The sequence below is a fragment of the Rattus norvegicus genome, chromosome X (assembly GCF_021556685.1).
Source record: "Rattus norvegicus strain SHRSP/BbbUtx chromosome X, alternate assembly SHRSP_T2T, whole genome shotgun sequence".
NCBI classification, from domain to species: Eukaryota; Metazoa; Chordata; class Mammalia; order Rodentia; family Muridae; genus Rattus; species Rattus norvegicus.
In genome coordinates, this window is record NC_141554.1 from 73,793,187 (window position 1) to 73,813,446 (window position 20,260).

The following is a 20,260-nucleotide window of genomic DNA, read 5'->3' on the forward strand; positions in this document are numbered from 1 at the left end:
CTATTGACTGTCTCCCTCCCGTGTACCAGGGGCTGTTGACTAGGTACTGCGGACATTTTTGTGAGTAATAGATGAGCTCTGTCCTTGAATAATGTCTTGTCTATATAGGAAGAAGGTGCAGTGCAAGCATGGGTTTCTTCAATATATGGAAGAAATAATTTAAGAACGATACAAAAAGGTTAGTGTGATAGCTCTGAAAGTAGAGGCATTTGCTGCCAGGCCTGACACTTGACACGTGAAGGTGGACGTATAGAACTGTCTCTATATAAAGATTTTCCTCTGGCCGCCACGTGTGCATGCTGCAAACCTCCACACGGTAATAAATAAGATAAAATTACTTTAAAAAGAACAACACACAAGAAAAATATTCACTTCAGAAAATGAAGGCAGTAAAGAAAACCAGGACCAGAAGATAGTACGCTGAAGCACGTCAGTCACGTTCAGTGTTGCTGTGGGACCATTTCTAGGTGGGGACACTTTTGCCTATGTCCAGTGATAGTATGCTAATGGCAGACAGATCTTATAAGCAATTCAGCCACTTACTAAATACACGAGAGATTTGTCAGGGGGAAAGGTCTATAAAACCCGGTGTCACCAGGGAGCACACACAGAGGGAGGAGGACACCAACAGCGTGAGAGGTCGGATTTAAATTCAGGTTTGGTGGCAAGCACCTTTTCCTACTGAGCCATCTAGCTGAGCCAGCAAAATTTTTAGTATAGCATTTTTCAGAAGGATTTTCTAAGTGTCAATGTGTGGGTTTTGTTGTTGTTTGGGTTTTGGGGGGGGGGGTTGTTTGTGTGTTTCTTTATTTTATAGTTTAGGCTTAACAATGAGCAGTTCAAAACCAAACAAAACTATTTTGTATGGTACTTGGGCAAAATATGAGAAGAAAGAGTGTGGTATATATACCACTTCTCAAGACAGCTGAGCCGTTTAGTGGAACACGTGTGGTACACATAGAAACCACTGTGCAGTATCACCCCATAGCCACTGGAATTCAGAAAATAGCAAACTTGGTGGTAATATGTTAAAATCAGGACCCTCAAACATAACTAGTGGGATGTAAAGTGGTCTGGCCACTACTTTTTTTTTAACATTTATCTTGTGTATGTGAAGATCAGAGAACAAGTCGCTGTAGTCTCTACATGCGAGCCAAGTCCTAGGAATCAATCCCAGGTATTTGAGCTTGGCAGCAGGTGCCACCACCCTCTGAGCCATTCTGCTCGTCTAAACAGAGAGTTTCCATAAAATTCAGTGTACATGAGGCCCTGGCTTCTGTCCTCAACATTTACTCACACGTGCACGTGTGTGCACAGACACACACACACACACACACACTTTTTTTTTTTATTAACTTGAGTATTTCTTATTTACATTTTGAATGTTATTCCCCTTCCCGGTTTCCGGGCAAACATCCTCCTAATCCCTCCCCCTCCCCTTCTATATGAGTGTTCCCCTCCCAACCCTCCCCCCATTGCCGCCCTCCCCCCATAGTCTAGTTCACTGGGGGTTCAGTCTTAGCAGGACCCAGGGCTTCCCCTTCCACTGGTGCTCTTACTAGGATATTCATTGCTACCTATGAGGTCAGAGTCCAGGGTCAGTCCATGTATAGTCTTTAGGTAGTGGCTTAGTCCCTGGAAGCTCTGGTTGCTTGGCATTGTTGTACATATGGGGTCTCGAGCCCCTTCAAGCTCTTCCAGTTCTTTCTCTGATTCCTTCAACGGGGGTCCTATTCTCAGTTCAGTGGTTTGCTGCTGGCATTCGCCTCTGTATTTGCTGTATTCTGGCTATGTCTCTCAGGAGAGATCTACATCCGGCTCCTGTTGGTCTGCACTTCTTTGCTTCATCCATCTTGTCTAATTGGGTGGCTGTATATGCATGGGCCACATGTGGGGCAGGCTCTGAATGGGTGTTCCTTCTGTGTCTGTTTTAATCTTTGCCTCTCGATTCGATTCCCTGCCAAGGGTATTCTTGTCCCCCCCCCCTTTTTTTTGGTTCTTTTTTTCGGAGCTGGGGACCGAACCCAGGGCCTTGCGCTTTCTAGGTAAGCGCTCTACCACTGAGCTAAATTCCCAGCCCCCTCTTGTTCCCCTTTTAAAGAAGGAGTGAAGCATTCACATTTCGATCATCCGTCTTGAGTTTCATGTGATCTAGGAATCTAGGGTAATTTAAGCATTTGTGCTAATAGCCACTTATCAATGAGTGCATACCATGTGTGTTTTTCTGTGATTGGGTTACCTCACTCAGGATGATATTTTCCAGTTCCAACCATTTGCCTACGAATTTCATAAAGTCATTGTTTTTGATAGCTGAGTAATATTCCATTGTGTAGATGTACCACATTTTCTGTATCCATTCCTCTGTTGAAGGGCATCTGGCTTCTTTCCAGCTTCTGACTATTATAAATAAGGCTGCTATGAACATAGTGGAGCACGTGTCTCTTTTATATGTTGGGGCATCTTTTGGGTATATGCCCAAGAGAGGTATAGCTGGATCCTCAGGCAGTTCAATGTCCAATTTTCTGAGGAACCTCCAGACTGATTTCCAGAATGGTTTTACCAGTCTGCAATCCCACCAACAATGGAGGAGTGTTCCTCTTTCTCCGCATCCTCGCCAGCATCTGCTGTCACCTGAGTTTTTGATCTTAGCCATTCTCACTGGTGTCAGGTTTTCACCAATCTCAGGGTTGTTTTGATTTGCATTTCCCTTATGATTAAAGATGTTGAACATTTCTTTAGGTGTTTCTCAGCCATTCGGCATTCCTCAGCTGTGAATTCTTTGTTTAGCTCTGAACCCCATTTTTTAATAGGGTTATTTGTCTCCCTGCGGTCTAACTTCTTGAATTCTTTGTATATTTTGGATATAAGGCCTCTATCTGTTGTAGGATTGGTAAAGATCTTTTCCCAATCTGTTGGTTGCCGTTTTGTCCTAACCACAGTGTCCTTTGCCTTACAGAAGAAGCTTTGCAGTTTTATGAGATCCCATTTGTCGATTCTTGATCTTAGAGCATAAGCCATTGGTGTTTTGTTCAGGAATTTTTTTCCAGTGCCCATGTGTTCCAGATGCTTCCCTAGTTTTTCTTCTATTAGTTTGAGTGTATCTGGTTTGATGTGGAGGTCCTTGATCCACTTGGACTTAAGCTTTGTACAGGGTGATAAGCATGGATCGATCTGCATTCTTCTACATGTTGACCTCCAGTTGAACCAGCACCATTTGCTGAAAATGCTATCTTTTTTCCATTGGATGGTTTTGGCTCCTTTGTCAAAAATCAAGTGACCATAGGTGTGTGGGTTCATTTCTGGGTCTTCAATTCTGTTCCATTGGTCTATCTGTCTGTCTCTGTACCAATACCATGCAGTTTTTATCACTATTGCTCTGTAATACTGCTTGAGTTCAGGGATAGTGATTCCCCCTGAAGTCCTTTTATTGTTGAGGATAGTTTTGGCTATCCTGGGTTTTTTGTTATTCCAGATGAATTTGCAAATTGTTCTGTCTAACTCTTTGAAGAATTGGATTGGTATTTTGATGGGGATTGCATTGAATCTGTAGATCGCTTTTGGTAAAATGGCCATTTTTACTATATTAAGCCTGCCAATCCATGAGCATGGGAGATCTTTCCATCTTCTGAGGTCTTCTTCAATTTCTTTCTTCAGAGTCTTGAAGTTCTTATTGTACAGATCTTTTACTTGCTTGGTTAAAGTCACACCGAGGTACTTTATATTATTTGGGTCTATTATGAAGGGTGTCGTTTCCCTAATTTCTTTCTCGGCTTGTTTCTCTTTTGTGTAGAGGAAGGCTACTGATTTATTTGAGTTAATTTTATACCCAGCCACTTTGCTGAAGTTGTTTATCAGCTTTAGTAGTTCTCTGGTGGAACTTTTGGGATCACTTAAATATACTATCATACAATCTGCAAATAGTGATATTTTGACTTCTTCTTTTCCGATCTGTATCCCCTTGATCTCCTTTTGTTGTCTGATTGCTCTGGCTAGAACTTCAAGAACTATATTGAATAAGTAGGGAGAGAGTGGGCAGCCTTGTCTAGTCCCTGATTTTAGTGGGATTGCTTCAAGTTTCTCTCCATTTAGTTTAATGTTAGCAACTGGTTTGCTGTATATGGCTTTTACTATGTTTAGGTATGGGCCTTGAATTCCTATTCTTTCCAGGACTTTTATCATGAAGGGGTGTTGAATTTTGTCAAATGCTTTCTCAGCATCTAATGAAATGATCATATGGTTTTGTTCTTTCAGTTTGTTTATATAATGGATCACGTTTTCCGTATATTAAACCATCCCTGCATGCCTGGGACTTGATCATGATGGATGATTGTTTTGATGTGCTCTTGGATTCGATTTGCCAGAATTTTATTGAGTATTTTTGCGTCGATATTCATAAGGGAAATTGGTCTGAAGTTCTCTTTCTGTTGTGTCTTTGTGTGGTTTAGGTATAAGAGTAATTGTGGCTTCGTAGAAGGAATTCGGTAGGGCTCCATCTGTTTCAATTTTGTGGAATAGTTTGGATAATATTGGTATGAGGTCTTCTATGAAGGTTTGATAGAATTCTGCACTAAACCCGTCTGGACCTGGGCTCTTTTTGGTTGGGAGACCTTTAATGACTGCTTCTATTTCCTTAGGAGTTATGGGGTTGTTTAACTGGTTTATCTGTTCCTGATTTAACTTCGATACCTGGTATCTGTCTAGGAAATTGTCCATTTCCTGAAGATTTTCAAATTTTGTTGAATATAGGTTTTTATAGTAAGATCTGATGATTTTTTGAATTTCCTCCGAATCTGTAGTTATGTCTCCCTTTTCATTTCTGATTTTGTTAATTTGGACACACTCTCTGTGTCCTCTCGTTAGTCTGGCTAAGGGTTTATCTATCTTGTTGATTTTCTCAAAGAACCAACTTTTGGTTCTGTTGATTCTTTCTATGGTCCTTTTTGTTTCTACTTGGTTGATTTCAGCTCTGAGTTTGATTATTTCCTGCCTTCTACTCCTCCTGGGTGTATTTGCTTCTTTTTGTTCTAGAGCTTTTAGGTGACACACACCGACTTTAATCCTCAACACACACATACTCAAAATCTTCACACACATCACAGCAAAGAAAACTGACAAAATCCAACATCGTTTGATGATAAAAACAAACTTCAAAGATGATTTCCTAAATCTGACAAAGCTGTTGTGTATGTAAAACCTACCACTGTTAGGTTATACTTAATGATGAAAACCAAAAAACATCTCTTCCATCAGAAACAAGATAAACTTAATTTCACACAGCACATTAAATAAACAAACAAACAGTCATTTACCACAGAAATATTGTATTAGAATAGCATCAATATGAATATTTAGGAATAATTAGCAAAAGAACTTTCTAATTTTCACTCTGAAGACTATAAAACATTGAATTAAAAATCCAAAAAAAAGATAGTTCATATTTATGGGCAGAAAGATCTGATATTCTAAATATAGACTATCCCTCAGATCTATTTGCAGATTCGACACAATTGTAATCAAAATTTCAGTGTTAAAAATGTTTGCCTAGCATATGTGAGGCCCCAAGGTTAGTCGGAAGTGCTAGAAAAAAACAAAACCCATCTGACCGCTTTACAGAAATTCACCACCTGAAATCCTAATATTCAGACGGAAATGAATGTAAGAGCAATCAAAAAGAAAAGGCTGCCACAAATATGACCGCTACTACATGAACATAGATGCCTATCAGTGGATTAGCACTGAAACTCCAAAAATCATGGGCTTTCTAACCAGTTGTGTTATTGGAGGGCCAGCATAAGGGATTGGATTTGGAGCCTTGCCTGTGTTAAGTTCTACTGTTGAACTATATCCTCCCCTGTGATTTTATTTCTTTTTTATTAGTTTCTTATTTTTATGGTTTATTCTTTGGACATTTCATACATGACTGCAGTGTGTTTAGATCTTATTTACCCCTACCCACATTTCTTTACCTAATTCCTCCCAGACTCCCTCTTCCTAGTCCATGGTTTGTTTTTAATATATGTCTTCTTTTCTTTTTTTTTCCAACTCTGATATCACTGAGTTGTACAGACGGGCCTGTAACTTGCCTTATCCCAACCCCTGGGTAGTTGTGGGATTACAGACATGTGACACCAGACCTGGTGACCCAATTGATTTTCAGCAATGGTGCCAAGATAATTCAATGAAGAAGTAATAGTCTTTTAAAAGGGGAGGTACTCAATACTCAACCAGTCTGAGCTGTTCTCTAAGCCATAGGTCCCAGTGACATCGTGTCTCAAAAGCAAGATAGATTGCTCCTGAAAAACAACACGTAAGGCTCACCTTTACCTACATGTGCACACAAATGTATGCTCACACATCCTCACAGAAATTCATTTGCATATAAGCAATATACACAAAAAATAACCATTCCATCAGACAATGCCAAGTCAACCAGATAATCATGTACTAAAGTTGGGACGTGCCTTATACCATTTATGAAATTAAACCAAACCATATAAAAATCTCTTTGTGACCCATTGAGACAGCTCGTCAACAGTGAGAGATACTTGCCACCAAGCCTGAGTTTGTTCACTGGGAACCACATAGTAGGAGAGAACTGACTCCCACAAGTTCTCCTATGACCTCCATACTATGCATGCACACACATATACAAAATAAATAAGTAATAAAATTTAAATATTTGAACTAAAACTACAAATCTCTTAGATGAAAGCATAAGTGTTAGTTTCTGTGAGTTTTGAGTAGGTAAAAGTTTTTTATTTTTAATTGGATACTTAAAGCACAGTCAAGGAAAAATTATATTAGACAAACATAAAAGCTTTTGAATTATAAATAATAGCAGCTTGAACATAGTATACAAAATGGTAAAAAGTATTCATAAGCATAAAAAATGACAACAGTCTTGTAACCACAATATATTAACAAAACTTACCTCTCAATAAACATAACCCAGTTGTAAGATAAACAAATCAGTAGAGTCACAGAAGATACTCCGTGTCACTTGCCACCAGGAAAATGTAAATGGAAACCATCGTGACATACCATTTCACACCCACGAAGATAATTATTGTGAAAAGAAAAGATAAGGCTTGGCAAGAATCCAGAATTAGAAGTGTCATTCCTTTGCTGGTAGGATGGCAAAATGGTACAGCTGCTGTGACAAACAGTTGGCAGTTAGGACAAATAATCTAAAGGCACTGTAGGAGGCAGGGGTTCCACCCTTAGTTCTGTCTACGGAGAAGGCGGGCCCGTGTAAAACTTGTATGTGTATGTTCATAGAGCATAAGTGATATTAGCCAAAACTGTGGGGGCAAACTTGAGTATATCAGTGAGTAAATGGATAAATAAAGATATGCATACAGTACAATATTATGATCATGAAATGAAATTTAGTGGCAATATGCTGCCACATGGATGAACTTTGAAAACATTGTGCTAAGTGAAAGAAGGCATTAATAAATAATGATGTTTTAATATATTATAGGGGATTCCCAGAAGTGGCATATTTATAGGCAGAAAATAATAGGTACAGTGACAGGGTTGTGTGTGATAGGTAAAGGACAGGAGATTTCTTTCTATGGTAATGAAAATGTGGCAACACTTGGATTGTGATGTTGGTTTTTACATCAACTCTATGAATATGCCAAAAGCCATGAATCATACATTAGGTGATTAAGTGGTATCATGCATTAATTATCTCAATAAAAGAGCTAAACAAAAGAAGAAAGCTTATCTGTAAAGTACTGAATTAATTTACAATAGTGGGTTTGCTGTGTTGACAAGAACCTTCATTTTTGTTATAAATAAATACAAATAAAGAGAATCTCTTTATCTCACACAGAATGAAGTAGTAATGAAATTTTCAGGATTGAAAAAAGCTGAGGACACTGCAGTTAGGTGTATCGGAAGTGCTAATGACACTAAAAGTTGTCAAAAGTTTGGACAATAAATAGAAAGGACACTGGGTTAAATAGGGAAGAGTTTTCAGGACAGCAATGGGAAGTAATTCCAAGTAAAATGTAAGGACAACTAGAAGCACTAACATCTCTTTCAGGAAGCTTCATGGTGGTGAGAGTGGTGGGTTGCTTGTATTACTCAACTAGTTTAGTTTCCTAGCTGTCTAATTCCCTTGGCTTCATACTAACACACATCCTGTTAAAATAGGATTACCTACAGTTCCACACCCTTAAGTTCAACCGTGTTGGCCATCTCATAAGACTTCTTGTGTGTACGCTAGCAAAGATATGATAAATCTTTGAAATGGCTGACCATGTCATCCAGATTGGGTACGCAACAAGTAGAACCAGAGAGCTTAATGGATTAGGAAGATAGGGCCAAGAGATCAGAGTATGAGGTTGTTTGAAGCAGGTGATATCCCCTAGTGTTTCATGGTCTTGAGTTTTCATCTCTAAGCAGAGAGGATATATTCAGGGTTTGCTAGATTTGTACAGAGATGAGAAACTCCTTTCGCTGGAGCTGTCCTAATTTTATAGGTGTTTGCCTGTGTCATATCTTTCTCCTTTTTCCCAACCACTGGGCTTTATGACCAATAGACTCATACAGTTGAGGATAAAAGAGTACTGATCTACTCATCAGTAGACCTGAGTTCTAGCTCTGTCAGTAACAACCTAGGTGGACAAGGCTGTCTGTTGGTTCCTTTCACATCTCACATTCTACGGTAATATTTATAATAATTGACTTAAGTCTGAGAAACAAACAATTTGGCCACAGAACAATAAGCTGGGGAAGACAAGGATCTTTATGTATGTGCAAACCTAGTTTCTAGAACTTCCGGTTCCTAATTCTGATAAAAGAAGATAAAGGCAACTCATCGAATTGACTAAGCCTTAAATAAAAAGGACATCTGGGAAGGCTTCTTGGTTTAAGGATTTGTTTTAGTTACCTGAACATCCATTAAGATCTGATTTTTTTGTTGTTGTTGTTGTTGTTGTTGTTATCAGGATCGTAAAAGGCAATACGAACTGCTCAAACTTGAAAGAAACTTCCAGAAACAGTCTAATGTGCTCAGACGTAAAACTGAGGAGGTAGGTAAGAAAAGCCAGTCTGCTGGGCCGCAAGCATTATCATCTTCTTACTTAAACATGCTCACAAAGTGTCTGAGGAAACGGGGCGTTAATATTGGCTAGCAAAATTCATGAATTGTTTTCCTTGGTTGGTTTTGTTAGTAGGTTTGTTCTTGGTTTCTGGTTTTTTGTTTTTCGTTTTTCTGAGACCAGAACTTATGTAGTCTAGGCTGTCATTGAACTCATTATATAGCTAAGGCTGGCCTTAAACACCTAATCCTTCTGACTCTACCTCCTAAGTGCTGGGATTATGAACATGCACCACCATGCAAGCCGAGTAAGTCCAAAAGCTTGATCTCTTTGTATCTTGTATGGCCTGTGAACAAACAAAACCGGGGTTGACAACTCTACCATTCAAGTGTGAGTTTTTCTTTCTAATATGGCTTTTTTCTAACAAAAACAAAACAGACTACTAGCAATACATGAATTGCCAGACAGTTTTAGCCTGCGGGATTTCCTTTAATATACCTATCCTCTTGCGCATTCTGAGACAGTAGCTATTCATCCGTTATCAAGTCCATGGTAACTTAAAACCCAGTTCCTTTAGGAATCGAAACCCAGAATTTGTTTGCTGAGATGCTGCAAATGAAGCTGCTCTTCAGCATAACCGCTCGACATTTCTATCTAGGCAGCAGCTGCTAACAAACGTCTTAAGGATGCTCTCCAAAAGCAAAAGGAGGTTGCAGAAAAACGGAAAGAGACCCAGAGCCGTGGAATGGAAGGCACTGCAGCTCGAATGAAGGTATGAACTCCTTGAACTGACATTGTTCTTACATGCACTAGGGATAGGAAATAACTTTCTTCTGATTTAAAAGTAAATAGAGAATTGGAGGTTCTGCCTGAAATCCTTATGTTCCAAAAGATATCTTTAAACTGTTGTCAAAGAACAAGCTGCCTATGGGTCCTGTTCCCTAACTGGGCCTCCTTGTCTGGCCTCAGTGGGAGAGGATGTGCCTCCTTCTGCAATCAATGACTTGTGCCAGGATATGGTGGTACCCAAGGGAGACCTCCCATTTCTCAGAGCTGAAGGAGAGGGGTGATGAGAGGGGCCTTGTGGTGAGGGACTGGGAAAAGAGGGGGGCTGAGATCAGGATGTAAAGTGAATGAATGAATGAATGAATGAATGAATGAAAGAATGAAAGAAACAAACATAAATAAATAAATGTAAAATAATATTTTAAAAAATCTAGGATCAAAAAAAAAAAAGAAGTAGAGAATTGTTAGTATCTGTGCCCGTCATAGCTCAGTTACTGTTTTATTCTGGTATAATTGACATACAGTGAAAGGTTTGTATTTAAAGCACACAGTGTGATGAAATGTTGGGTCAGACCATCCCATGGGCTGGGGTCTTAGACTGAATAAAAAGGAGAAAGTAAGCCGAGTGTGAGTAGTCCTCTCTGCTTTCTGACATTTCAGCACAGGGTGACCGCCTACCTCCTACTCCTGTCTGGGGGAGCTGTGTGCCATCGAACTGTGAAAAACAGTGAACTGTTCCTTAAGCTGCTTGTGTCGGGTTTAGTCAAAGCCATGACAAAAGTAACCAGCACAAATAGACTCATCAGATGTGCTTTCCGGTCGGGTACAGTAGCAAGCCTGTGGCCCTTACAGCATTTGTGAAGCCGAGCAGGAAAATCATGAGTTCAAAGCAGGTTCGAGCTCCATGGAATGCAATTTGTCTCCAATGGTTCATATCCATGCACTCAGGCACAACACTCACACGCATTACGGGAATCTAAATGTTTTTTTTTTTAATTTTAAATTAAAAAACCCAAATATAGCCTCTAGTCCTAGCACTGGGGAGGCAGAGGCAGACAGATAACTGAGTTTGATGCCAGCCTGGTCTGCAGAGTGAGTTCTAGGGCACCCTGGTTATACAGAGAAACCCTGTCCTGAGAAAACCAAAAAGAGAGATTTTTCTGTCACTACAAATTTATTTTTTTATTTTTTATAATTTTAATAAAATGGAATTAAATGGTTTTCTTATTCAGCATATTTTCACGTTTGTCCATACGATTGCATACATAAATTACTTTTATTACTGAGAGACATCCCACATGTTGTATTGATAAGCCTTAACTTATCTGATCACCTACTGGTGGTCATTTGAATTCTTTCCAGTTTGGGCTATTAGAGATATTGTGCTGAATATTCACATACCAAGTTTTTGTGGGAACCATACATGTCTTATTTTACTAGCATTTTGGTTTTTTGTTTCTTTGGTTTTTTTGTTTGTTTCGAGATAGGGTTTCTCTGTGTAATCCTGACTATCCTAGACCTCACTATGTACATCAGGCTGGCCTTAAACTCACCTCCTGAGAGATGGGATTAAAGACGTGCACTACCACACTCAGCCTGCGTGTGTGTGTGTGTGTGTGTGTGTGTGTGTGTGTGTGTGTGTGTGTGTGTGAAGTATCCAAATATTTTCTTTTCTTTTGATTTGTTGTACTTTTTATAAAATTTGAATTCTTTCTATAACTTGGAAATATATCCAACAGATGACCCTGTGTTTTACAATTATTTTACTTCTTAGGCTGTGACTTTTCTTTTTTGTTATTGTTTTCTTGTTGTTTTCATTTTTAAATAGAATCTTTTGAATACCAAAGATAACTATTTACATTTCATTGTTGAGACAGGCCTTTGTGTATTCCTGGCTGACCTCAAATTCATAGTGTAGCTGTGGATGACCTTGAACTCTTGGTCTTCCTGCCTCTACCTCCCAAGTGCTAGGGTTATACTCCGATTTCTCTTCAGATTGTGTCAACCTTTCCTGCTCTAGTTCAGGATTGCAGGCATGCACTACCATACCCAACACAGGGTTAATTGATATCATTCAGTGTATTGATACTTGCTTTTTATGATTCATAGTCTTTGTGTTTTATTTGAGATCTTTAGTAAACTCAGAATTGCTAAGATTTCCTCCTTTAATTCTCTTCTTGAAATGTGTATTTTTAATCATAATATCTCTATCAGAATTATATGTCTACATATCTATTTGTAAATTCTATTACATTCATCTACATATCTACTTTTATGCTACTACTAAAATGTCTCAAATGCTATCCTTTAATTTCCAAAATATCAGATTGTGTAAGTCCTCATAAGTTTTTATTCTTTTTTCTTTTAGAGAAATAGGTTCTCTGCGTTTCTATCTGCAGTTTAGAATTGGCTTATAAATTTCTGGCAAGTCTCCTATGAGTTTCATTAGGATTGCATAGAATTTATAGCTAAGACATAAGAATATATAAGGGTTTTATCAAAAGTGAAGGGGACTGGAGAGGTGGCCAAGTGGTTAAAAGCACTGGTTGTTCTTCCAGGGGACCCACATTCAGGTCCCACCACCCACACTTAACCATCTGTAACTCTAATCCCAGGAGATCAGACATCTTCTTCTTGCCCCAGCCAGTACCAGGAAAACATGTGGTACACAGGCAAAATACCCTGTATATATATAAAAGTAAATACTTTTTTATTAAAAATTGATTTTATTTTTCAGGAGTTTTTCCTTTATTAAAATAACCTTAGGATTTAGCCTACTAGGATGGCAAATAACATTGTTTTCTTAACCCAGTTTATTTTATTAAGGCATAACTAGCATGAAGTAATATGTGTGTGTCTTATTGGACATTTCAGTCAGTGCTGAAGATTTAACCCAAGGCCTTGTGCATGCTAGGCAGTCCACTGATGAGCACCTCATCTCTTCTTTGCATTAGTCTTATAGTTAATTACGTAAAAGATGGCTTCTTTTAATGTGATGCATGTGAGAGTCATCCGTGTTATTTGTATCAACAGTTTGTACTTTATTTGTATATTTATTTCACTGAGTCATATTCCATTGTATGGATTTACTATGGCTTGTTAATCCAGTCAGTTCTTAAATGCTTTTTTTTTGTTGTTGTTGTTCTTTTTTTTTTTTTCCAGAGCTGGGAACCGAACCCAGGGCCTTGCGCTTCCTAGGCAAGCGCTCTACCACTGAGCTAAATCCCCAACCCCTTAAATGCTTTTGACTATTGTTTTTTCTTCTGTTTTTTCTTTTTTTTTTTCTAAACGAAGGATGATGTGGACTGGTTCTGTGTGCCCAGGCTGGCTAATCTCTAACTTGCAGCAGTCCTCCTGCTTCAGCCTCCACAGTGTGGTGGTACAGTCATGAACTGCCACACCCAACTAATAATTTTGAATTGTATTCGTTTTTCCAGAGAAACAAAGGCAATATTTATGGAGGTCAAGGGGCCCGTAGGATCTCTGCAGGCTGGAGATCCAGGACACTAGTTCATTCTAAGCCTCATAGCTTCAAAACCAGGAAACTGATTGATTGTGTAATTCTCTGTCACAAGCAAAGACTTGAGAATCTGGGGGTGTTGATATAAGTCCTGGAGTCCAAAGACCACAGTGCTTTAAGCTCTCATGTCCCAGTTCCAGGAAAGACTGGAATCATTCTCCCTCTGTCAAATTTGTTCTCACTGGGACTCTGTCCACACTGTTGGGCGGTAGCTGTCCACACTGGTGGTAAATCTTGGCAGTTCAGTCCACCTAGTCACATCAAGGGGGAAAAAGCTTTACCTGTTCTTTAGGTGTCCCTTAATCCAATCAGGTCAACACCTAAACTCAGCCATTATGAATTAACTTAGTATTTATTTAAAAGTCACAGGCAGGTTTCTCCATAAGTATAGTCATTTCACTTTGGCCCGCACCTAGGAAATGGATTACACAATAAGTTCATAGAGAAAACCTACATATGTTTCCGCATACACATGCAGTGCATTGGTAGGTGTGAACCTAGTGGAGGTCAGAGGTTGATGTTGGGTGTCTTCCTCACTCTCCGCTGCTGATTGCTCACTGAACTCAGAACTAAATTCAACCAGCCCTGATCCTCCGTTAGCCCTGAGTGCCCTGTCTCTGTCTCCCAAGTGCTAGAATTGCACGCAGGTCACCACACCCCCATCCCTTACTTTTTACAAAGGTGCTAGGAAAGTAAAATCTAGTGTTCCTATTTCTGTAGTAAGTGCTTTATCCACTGAGTCATCTCTGTCCTGAGATCAGTTTTTGAAGTTGAATCGGGGAGGAAGTAGAGGGTAGACTTAAGTTATATATGAAAAAATGGGGGGCAAGGAGTTGAGACAGTATGTCACTATGTAGAATTAGCTGTGCTGGAAGTCACTATGTAGACCTAGTTGGCCTTGAACTCAGAGATCAGCCTACCTCTGTCTTCCTCCCAAGTGATAGTATTAGAAGTGTGTGCCATCATGCCTATCCCAAATTGTTTTTAAAAGCAAGAAATCCTATTAGTTCCATGCAAGGTCTTTTAGACAACAGAATTGGAAGGACTACTTTTGCCTACATTGCCTTGATACTCAAACCAGATAAAGCCATTACAAGAAAACTACAGACTAATAACTTACAAACACAGTGGCATTTTTTATAATTTTATGTATGGGTGCTTCTCAGCTTATAATGAGGCCCCATCCCAAAATGCCTATATTTAAAGTTGAAAATGCACTCTTGCTCTCTTGCTCCTCTTTTGCTCTCGCTCTTCCTTTCCTGTTCCTGCTCTTTCCCCATTCCCTTCCCCCTCTCCATGTGCTCATGGCCAACCTCTACTTCTCCCCCTCCCCTTCCTCCCCTTCCTCTTCCTCCTCCCCGCCTCTCTCTCTGCCTTTCTTTGTCTCTACCACCTTCTTAAATCCCCTCCCCATGCCCTGAATAAACTCTATTCTATACTAAAAAAAAAGTTGAAAATGCACAATTTGGCCTTGTGTGCCTTAAGTATGCTAACACACATTACCTAGAATTGGACAAAATCATCTAGCAAAAAGTCTGTTAAATGATTAAGATCCAATGTAATTTATTAATTTATTAAATAGTAAAAATGAAAAACAAAATGACTGTATAAGTATGCAACACAATAGGTATCTTGTAAATATGATGGGATGTGAAAACATATAACACAATATCAAAAAATAATGCTGATTTCTGCTTCATAGCACAATATGGAGCAGTTTAGATTCAACCTGTTCCAAACCTGCCAGGGCTACATAGCAAGACTTTGTCTTGATGGAAAGAAAAGCTAGAATTTACTTGGTTTCTTCATTTTTATGAAATTAACTTCTTTATTCTTGGTAATATTTTATTCTAAAATCACCTGTTCTTTTTTACTGGTTTCTTTTGCCCTTTTAAGTTCTTGTCTTTATTTGATGCATTTGAGTGTTGGCCTGCATTTGCACCCCACTGTGCCCGGTGCCTGGAAGGTCAGAAGAGAGCCTTGGGTCCAACGGAACTAGTTACAGACAGTTGTGAGCCACTCACGACTGCTGGGACCTGGCCCTGAGTCCTCCACTGAAGAGTGTCTCCAGCCCCTTGCTTTGCTTTTTGAGTCAGGGTTTTTGAGGTTCAGCTTTACCTCACTGTCAAGATGCTCTGCCCAGCCTCCTGTGTGTTACGATGTAGGTCTGCACCATCATGCCTGTCTTTATCTACGACTAATAATAACATAATCGCTCCAGCTCTCTTGATTAGTGTTAGTGTGTTTACATCCTTTGGATTTTAGTTTATTATGCACTTATTTTTAAAGTATGTTTCTCATAAGTAGCAAACTGTTGCTTTGATTGTCTTTGGGTTTTTGGGGTTTTTTTTTTAAAGATTTATTTATTTATTTCATGTATATGAGTCCACTGTCACTGTCTTCATGCACACCAGGAGAGGAAATCAGATTCCCCATTATAGATGGTTGTGAGCCACCTTGTGGTTGCTGGGATTTGAACTCAAGACCTCTGGAAGAACAGTCAGTGCTCATAACTACTGAGCCATCTCTCCAGCCCCTCGATTGTCTTTGATGGCTTAAAGATAATTGTTTCATAGATAGGGATGCTTTGTATTGAGAATTATTTTTTCCCTGATGAAAGCGACCCTTTTATCTATGGTAGTATTCTTATGTAGGGATTCTACTTATCTGATACAGATTTGGCCTCTCCAGCTTTCTTTTTAATCACTAATTAGTATATTATAGCTTCATCATCAGCCTAAATATTCTCAGGAATGATCACTGGGACTTTGTGGTTGTTGTCTGGATGTTTTTACTAATACTTGGAGAATTTTGTATACCGCTTGGATCATATGCACCTTTCCTCTGCGGTCTCCCATCGGACCCACCTCCAACTCCCTATGCAACCAACTTCATGTCCTTGCTTTTATTTTGACCTCATCACTCCAATTTTTGCTTCCCAAATACTCTTTGCTGTGTGGCCATCCACAGGAGTGTGGTCCACCTACCAGGAGCTAAGACACACTAACCCTTCATCCCCTGACATCTGTCCATAGCTCCTTGGTTACTGCCAAGACTTTAAGCCCACTTTCTACCCCCTGGAATTTTGTCTGGTTCGAGTTTGCACAGGTCTTGATCTTTTGAGAACTTTCTTTTTATTTCATTATATTTAATGTATGTGCATATGGTTGTTTGCATATGAGTGCAAATGTTTGAGGGAGGCCAGAGGCATTAGATTCCCAGGAGTTACAGCCACTTATGAGCCATCTGACAAAAGTACTGGTAACCAAACCTGGATCCTCTGGAAGAATAATATGTGCCCTTAACTGCAGAGCCATCTCTCTAGCGCCTCACCTACCATCCACTTTAAACGCGTCATGACTAGTGAATGGCAAAAAAACAAATGTTATAGTGAACAATAAATAGTACTAGGATAGCTAGAGAAAGGTTTCTATAGGAAGCCTCATGACTGGGAATACTCTTGATAATGGTTCTTAGGGAGGGAATGATTTTAGTGACATAGACACATATAAAAATCTCATTCCTGCTTTCATAGACTCTGGTCCAAATGAAATCAAGTTCAACAGGGTCTAGGCCATGTGGTCCTCAGCCCCAACTCACATATCACTGATTTCTCTTCTAGAGTTGGCTTGGAAATGAAATCGAGGTTATGGTCAGTACCGAGGAAGCCAAAAGGCATCTGAATGACCTTCTTGAAGAGAGAAAGATCCTTGCTCAGGATGTGGCACAACTCAAAGAAAAAAGAGAATCTGGAGAGAATCCACCTCCTAAACTCCGAGTAAGTGTCATGGGAAAACACTATCAATAACCACACGAAGTTTCCAGCAAATCCTCACTGCATTTGAGGACTCTTTCCCTTTAAATCCCATCTTCTTGCCCACTATCCTTGCAGAGGCGCACATTCTCACGAGATGAAGTGCATGGTCAAGATTCAGGAGCAGAGGATTCTATTTCAAAGCAGATTGAAAGCCTGGAGAGTGAATTGGAGCTCAGGTAATGAAGTTGTATCTGACTCATGAAGTGTTATGCCTGGAATCCAAATAGGCACCGTCAATACAGTCATTCAAGAGTTTCCTTCCTTTCAAAAGATGTTTGTGGGGGAAAAACTCCAAAGAATGTAAGTGTGTTTTGAACCTGTGTGTTTAAAGTTATGTTGTGCTACACAGATTACATCCATTGTGTTAGGCCGTAACTGCGATGCTGGTTGAGGTAAGTGGCACTCTTCCCACCTTACAAATTAAGTTGGAGATCTTAAGAAACTTTTTAACAAAGGGACCAACAATGCACATTGCAGCAAAGGCAGCATCTTCACGTCAACAATGGTATAGTCAGACTGCTTAGCTACATGGAAAAGAATCAAACTAAATCCTCTCTTGTACACAAACAACTCCAAGGAACTCGAAGCCCTGATACCACGATTCAATAGAGGAGAAAAGAATGAACACATCTCAACGTATAGGCACAGGAAAGGGGTGTTCTGAATAGGACTCTGGAAGCACCTGCATTTGACAAATGGAACCTCATGAAATTAAAAATCAAAGCTTTTGTTTGTCAAAGGACACCCATCATTCCAGTGAAAAGGCAGCCTATAGAATAGGAAAAAAAATCTTTGCTAGCTCCATATCTGACAGAAGGTTAAAACTAAAAAACTGAGCCAGGAGGTGGTGCACGCCTTTACTCCCGGCACTCAGGAGGCAGGTGGATCTGAGTTCAAGGCCAGCCTGGTCTACAGAGTAAGGCAGGACAGCCAGGGCTGCACAAAGAAACCTTGTGTTGAAAAATAAAAATAAAAAAAATATCAAACTGTTGGGATCCAAAAGTCTCCCCACAAAACCACACGATCACCAATCCCAGTCAGGCAGGGATGGTTTATTGAGCACACACCTAAAGACTGACCAGGTGGATAGCACATGCTCAGGAGCTGAGGGCTGCACACTGGACATTTCCTGGGGCAGCTTAGAAAGGCTGAGAATCCACCAATGAGCTTATACGCAGGTGCTGGAACTGCTGCTAGGAGCTGGCCCTGACTCAAGCCATTTTAGACATAACAGTTCATACCAGCTTTTAATTTGATGGGTCCTACCCGGAGGCATACAGTTGTGAAGTTTCTTAAGAATATCTAACCTCAGAACATACAGAACATGACAGAGTATGTGGTCAGCATGACCCTGTTCCAAGTTGTTATTTTTCTGTGTCAATGACTGGCAGGTATATTATAACAACGATATGAAACAGCTGGTGGCCATGGAACAAAATGGCCATAGCTATGCTAGGGCGGGTGGGCCTCAATACAATATAATAAAGTATACACACACCTGGCTTTAAACAAAATAATTGAAAAAATAATGAGACAAGGAACTAACAAAGTTCACACACCATGATGTGTGCACTCCTATACCTATATATGCACAGAGAAATAAGTAAAAGATGGAAATTTTTTCTAAGTTTCAATATATATGTTCCATTTATTTCAATGAGTATTTAATAAAATTAAAGCCATTTGGATATTTCATTAGGGTTCCTTTTGTTACAGGTTTAGAAGTATCACATAAAATTTGAATCAGGTGGCTTATTTTTAAACTGATCATTCCATACATAAAATTCTTTTCGTTGTCTACTCGGCTCCTCCCTTTCTCCTTGCTGTTGAGGCTGATCCCAGGAAATCTCACTTTTCTCCCCTTTGAAGGAGTGCTCAGATTGCAGACCTACAGCAAAAGCTTCTGGATGCTGAAAGTGAAGACCAGCCAAAACAACGCTGGGAGAATATTGCCACGATTCTCGAAGCCAAATGTGCCATAAAGTATTTAGTTGGAGAGGTAAAACCATTCTTCTTAGCAACAGCTGTAGGCAAACTAGCTGGGGCAGTCAAAGTAGAAGGCGCTGGGGACACTTTCTTACTGCTGTAGCTACTTGTCATGGTAGAAACCCCAGTGATACCAATATTAAAGCCTTTAATGAGGAAACATTGGTTAGAAGTAAGTCCAAGCCAATTAGAAAAGATATCTCACCATGCCTGACATAAGAGCATGTATACATTTATGTGAGCTATTGTTGCTAGAAAAAAAAAACATAAGTTACTGGTTATGTTTAAAGTATTATATCACTTTTAAAAAACATGTATGAGCTGTGTATTTAACTTGAGACACAATCTCAAGGAGAAAACTTAATCATTTTTGATATATAGATTCATTGTAAGGAAAATTGATTATTTTTTTTATTTTTGTTTGTTTCTTTTTTATTTTATTTTATGTTTGGTTTTTATTGAGACATGGTGCCTCTGTGTAGCCTTCCCTGTCCTGGAACTCATTCTGTAGACCAGGCTGGCCTCTAACTCCCCAAAATTTGACTGCCTTTGCCTCCAGAGTGCTAAGATTAAAGGCGTATGCCACCACACCCAGCTTTTTTCACTGATCTTAAATGTATGAGTTCATCATAAGCTGTCAGAAGATGAATCAAAGTTATCAGTCAACCAATATATTCAAGGAATGCACAAGTTTCTGCATTGCTATTTTTGTACAGTTCTGTCTTGGGCTAGCAGATGTATCTGCTAAGGAACCCTACTCATTATCTGGGCTAGTAGTGAAAACAAAAGTAGGCCAGTACCGGATACCAGTCTTGCCTAAAGAGGCATATCTAGAAAGATCTGCAATTTCAGCAACCATGTCTACGAGTCCTAACGTGTAAACAAATTCTGAGGCAGAATTGGCTAATAAGCTGTGTGCTGTGTGAATTCCTCTTTAAAATTTAAAATCTACTTAACGATTCAGAATTTTACAATTGTCAGATTTGTCTGTGTTGGGTTTACTCTTGCCTTGAAACACAGCAACAGATAAATGACCAACTTGTGGCTTCTACCCTGTCTTTTCATAAATATTGACAATCACCTTAGGGCCTAGGAATA

General features: G+C 39.5%; 1 protein-coding gene across 2 annotated transcripts in view; it reads left to right on the forward strand.

The window, feature by feature from the left end:
* Positions 1–20,260, forward strand: part of Kif4a (kinesin family member 4A) — a 102,443-nt gene that overhangs the window by 63,970 nt on the left and 18,213 nt on the right. For both annotated transcript variants that reach the window (NM_001400930.1, XM_087600908.1), the window contains exons 19-23: positions 8,961–9,044; positions 9,712–9,825; positions 16,982–17,137; positions 17,252–17,352; positions 19,046–19,175. In NM_001400930.1, the coding sequence (NP_001387859.1) occupies positions 8,961–9,044; positions 9,712–9,825; positions 16,982–17,137; positions 17,252–17,352; positions 19,046–19,175 (585 nt within the window). The remainder of the gene's footprint in view (positions 1–8,960; positions 9,045–9,711; positions 9,826–16,981; positions 17,138–17,251; positions 17,353–19,045; positions 19,176–20,260) is intronic.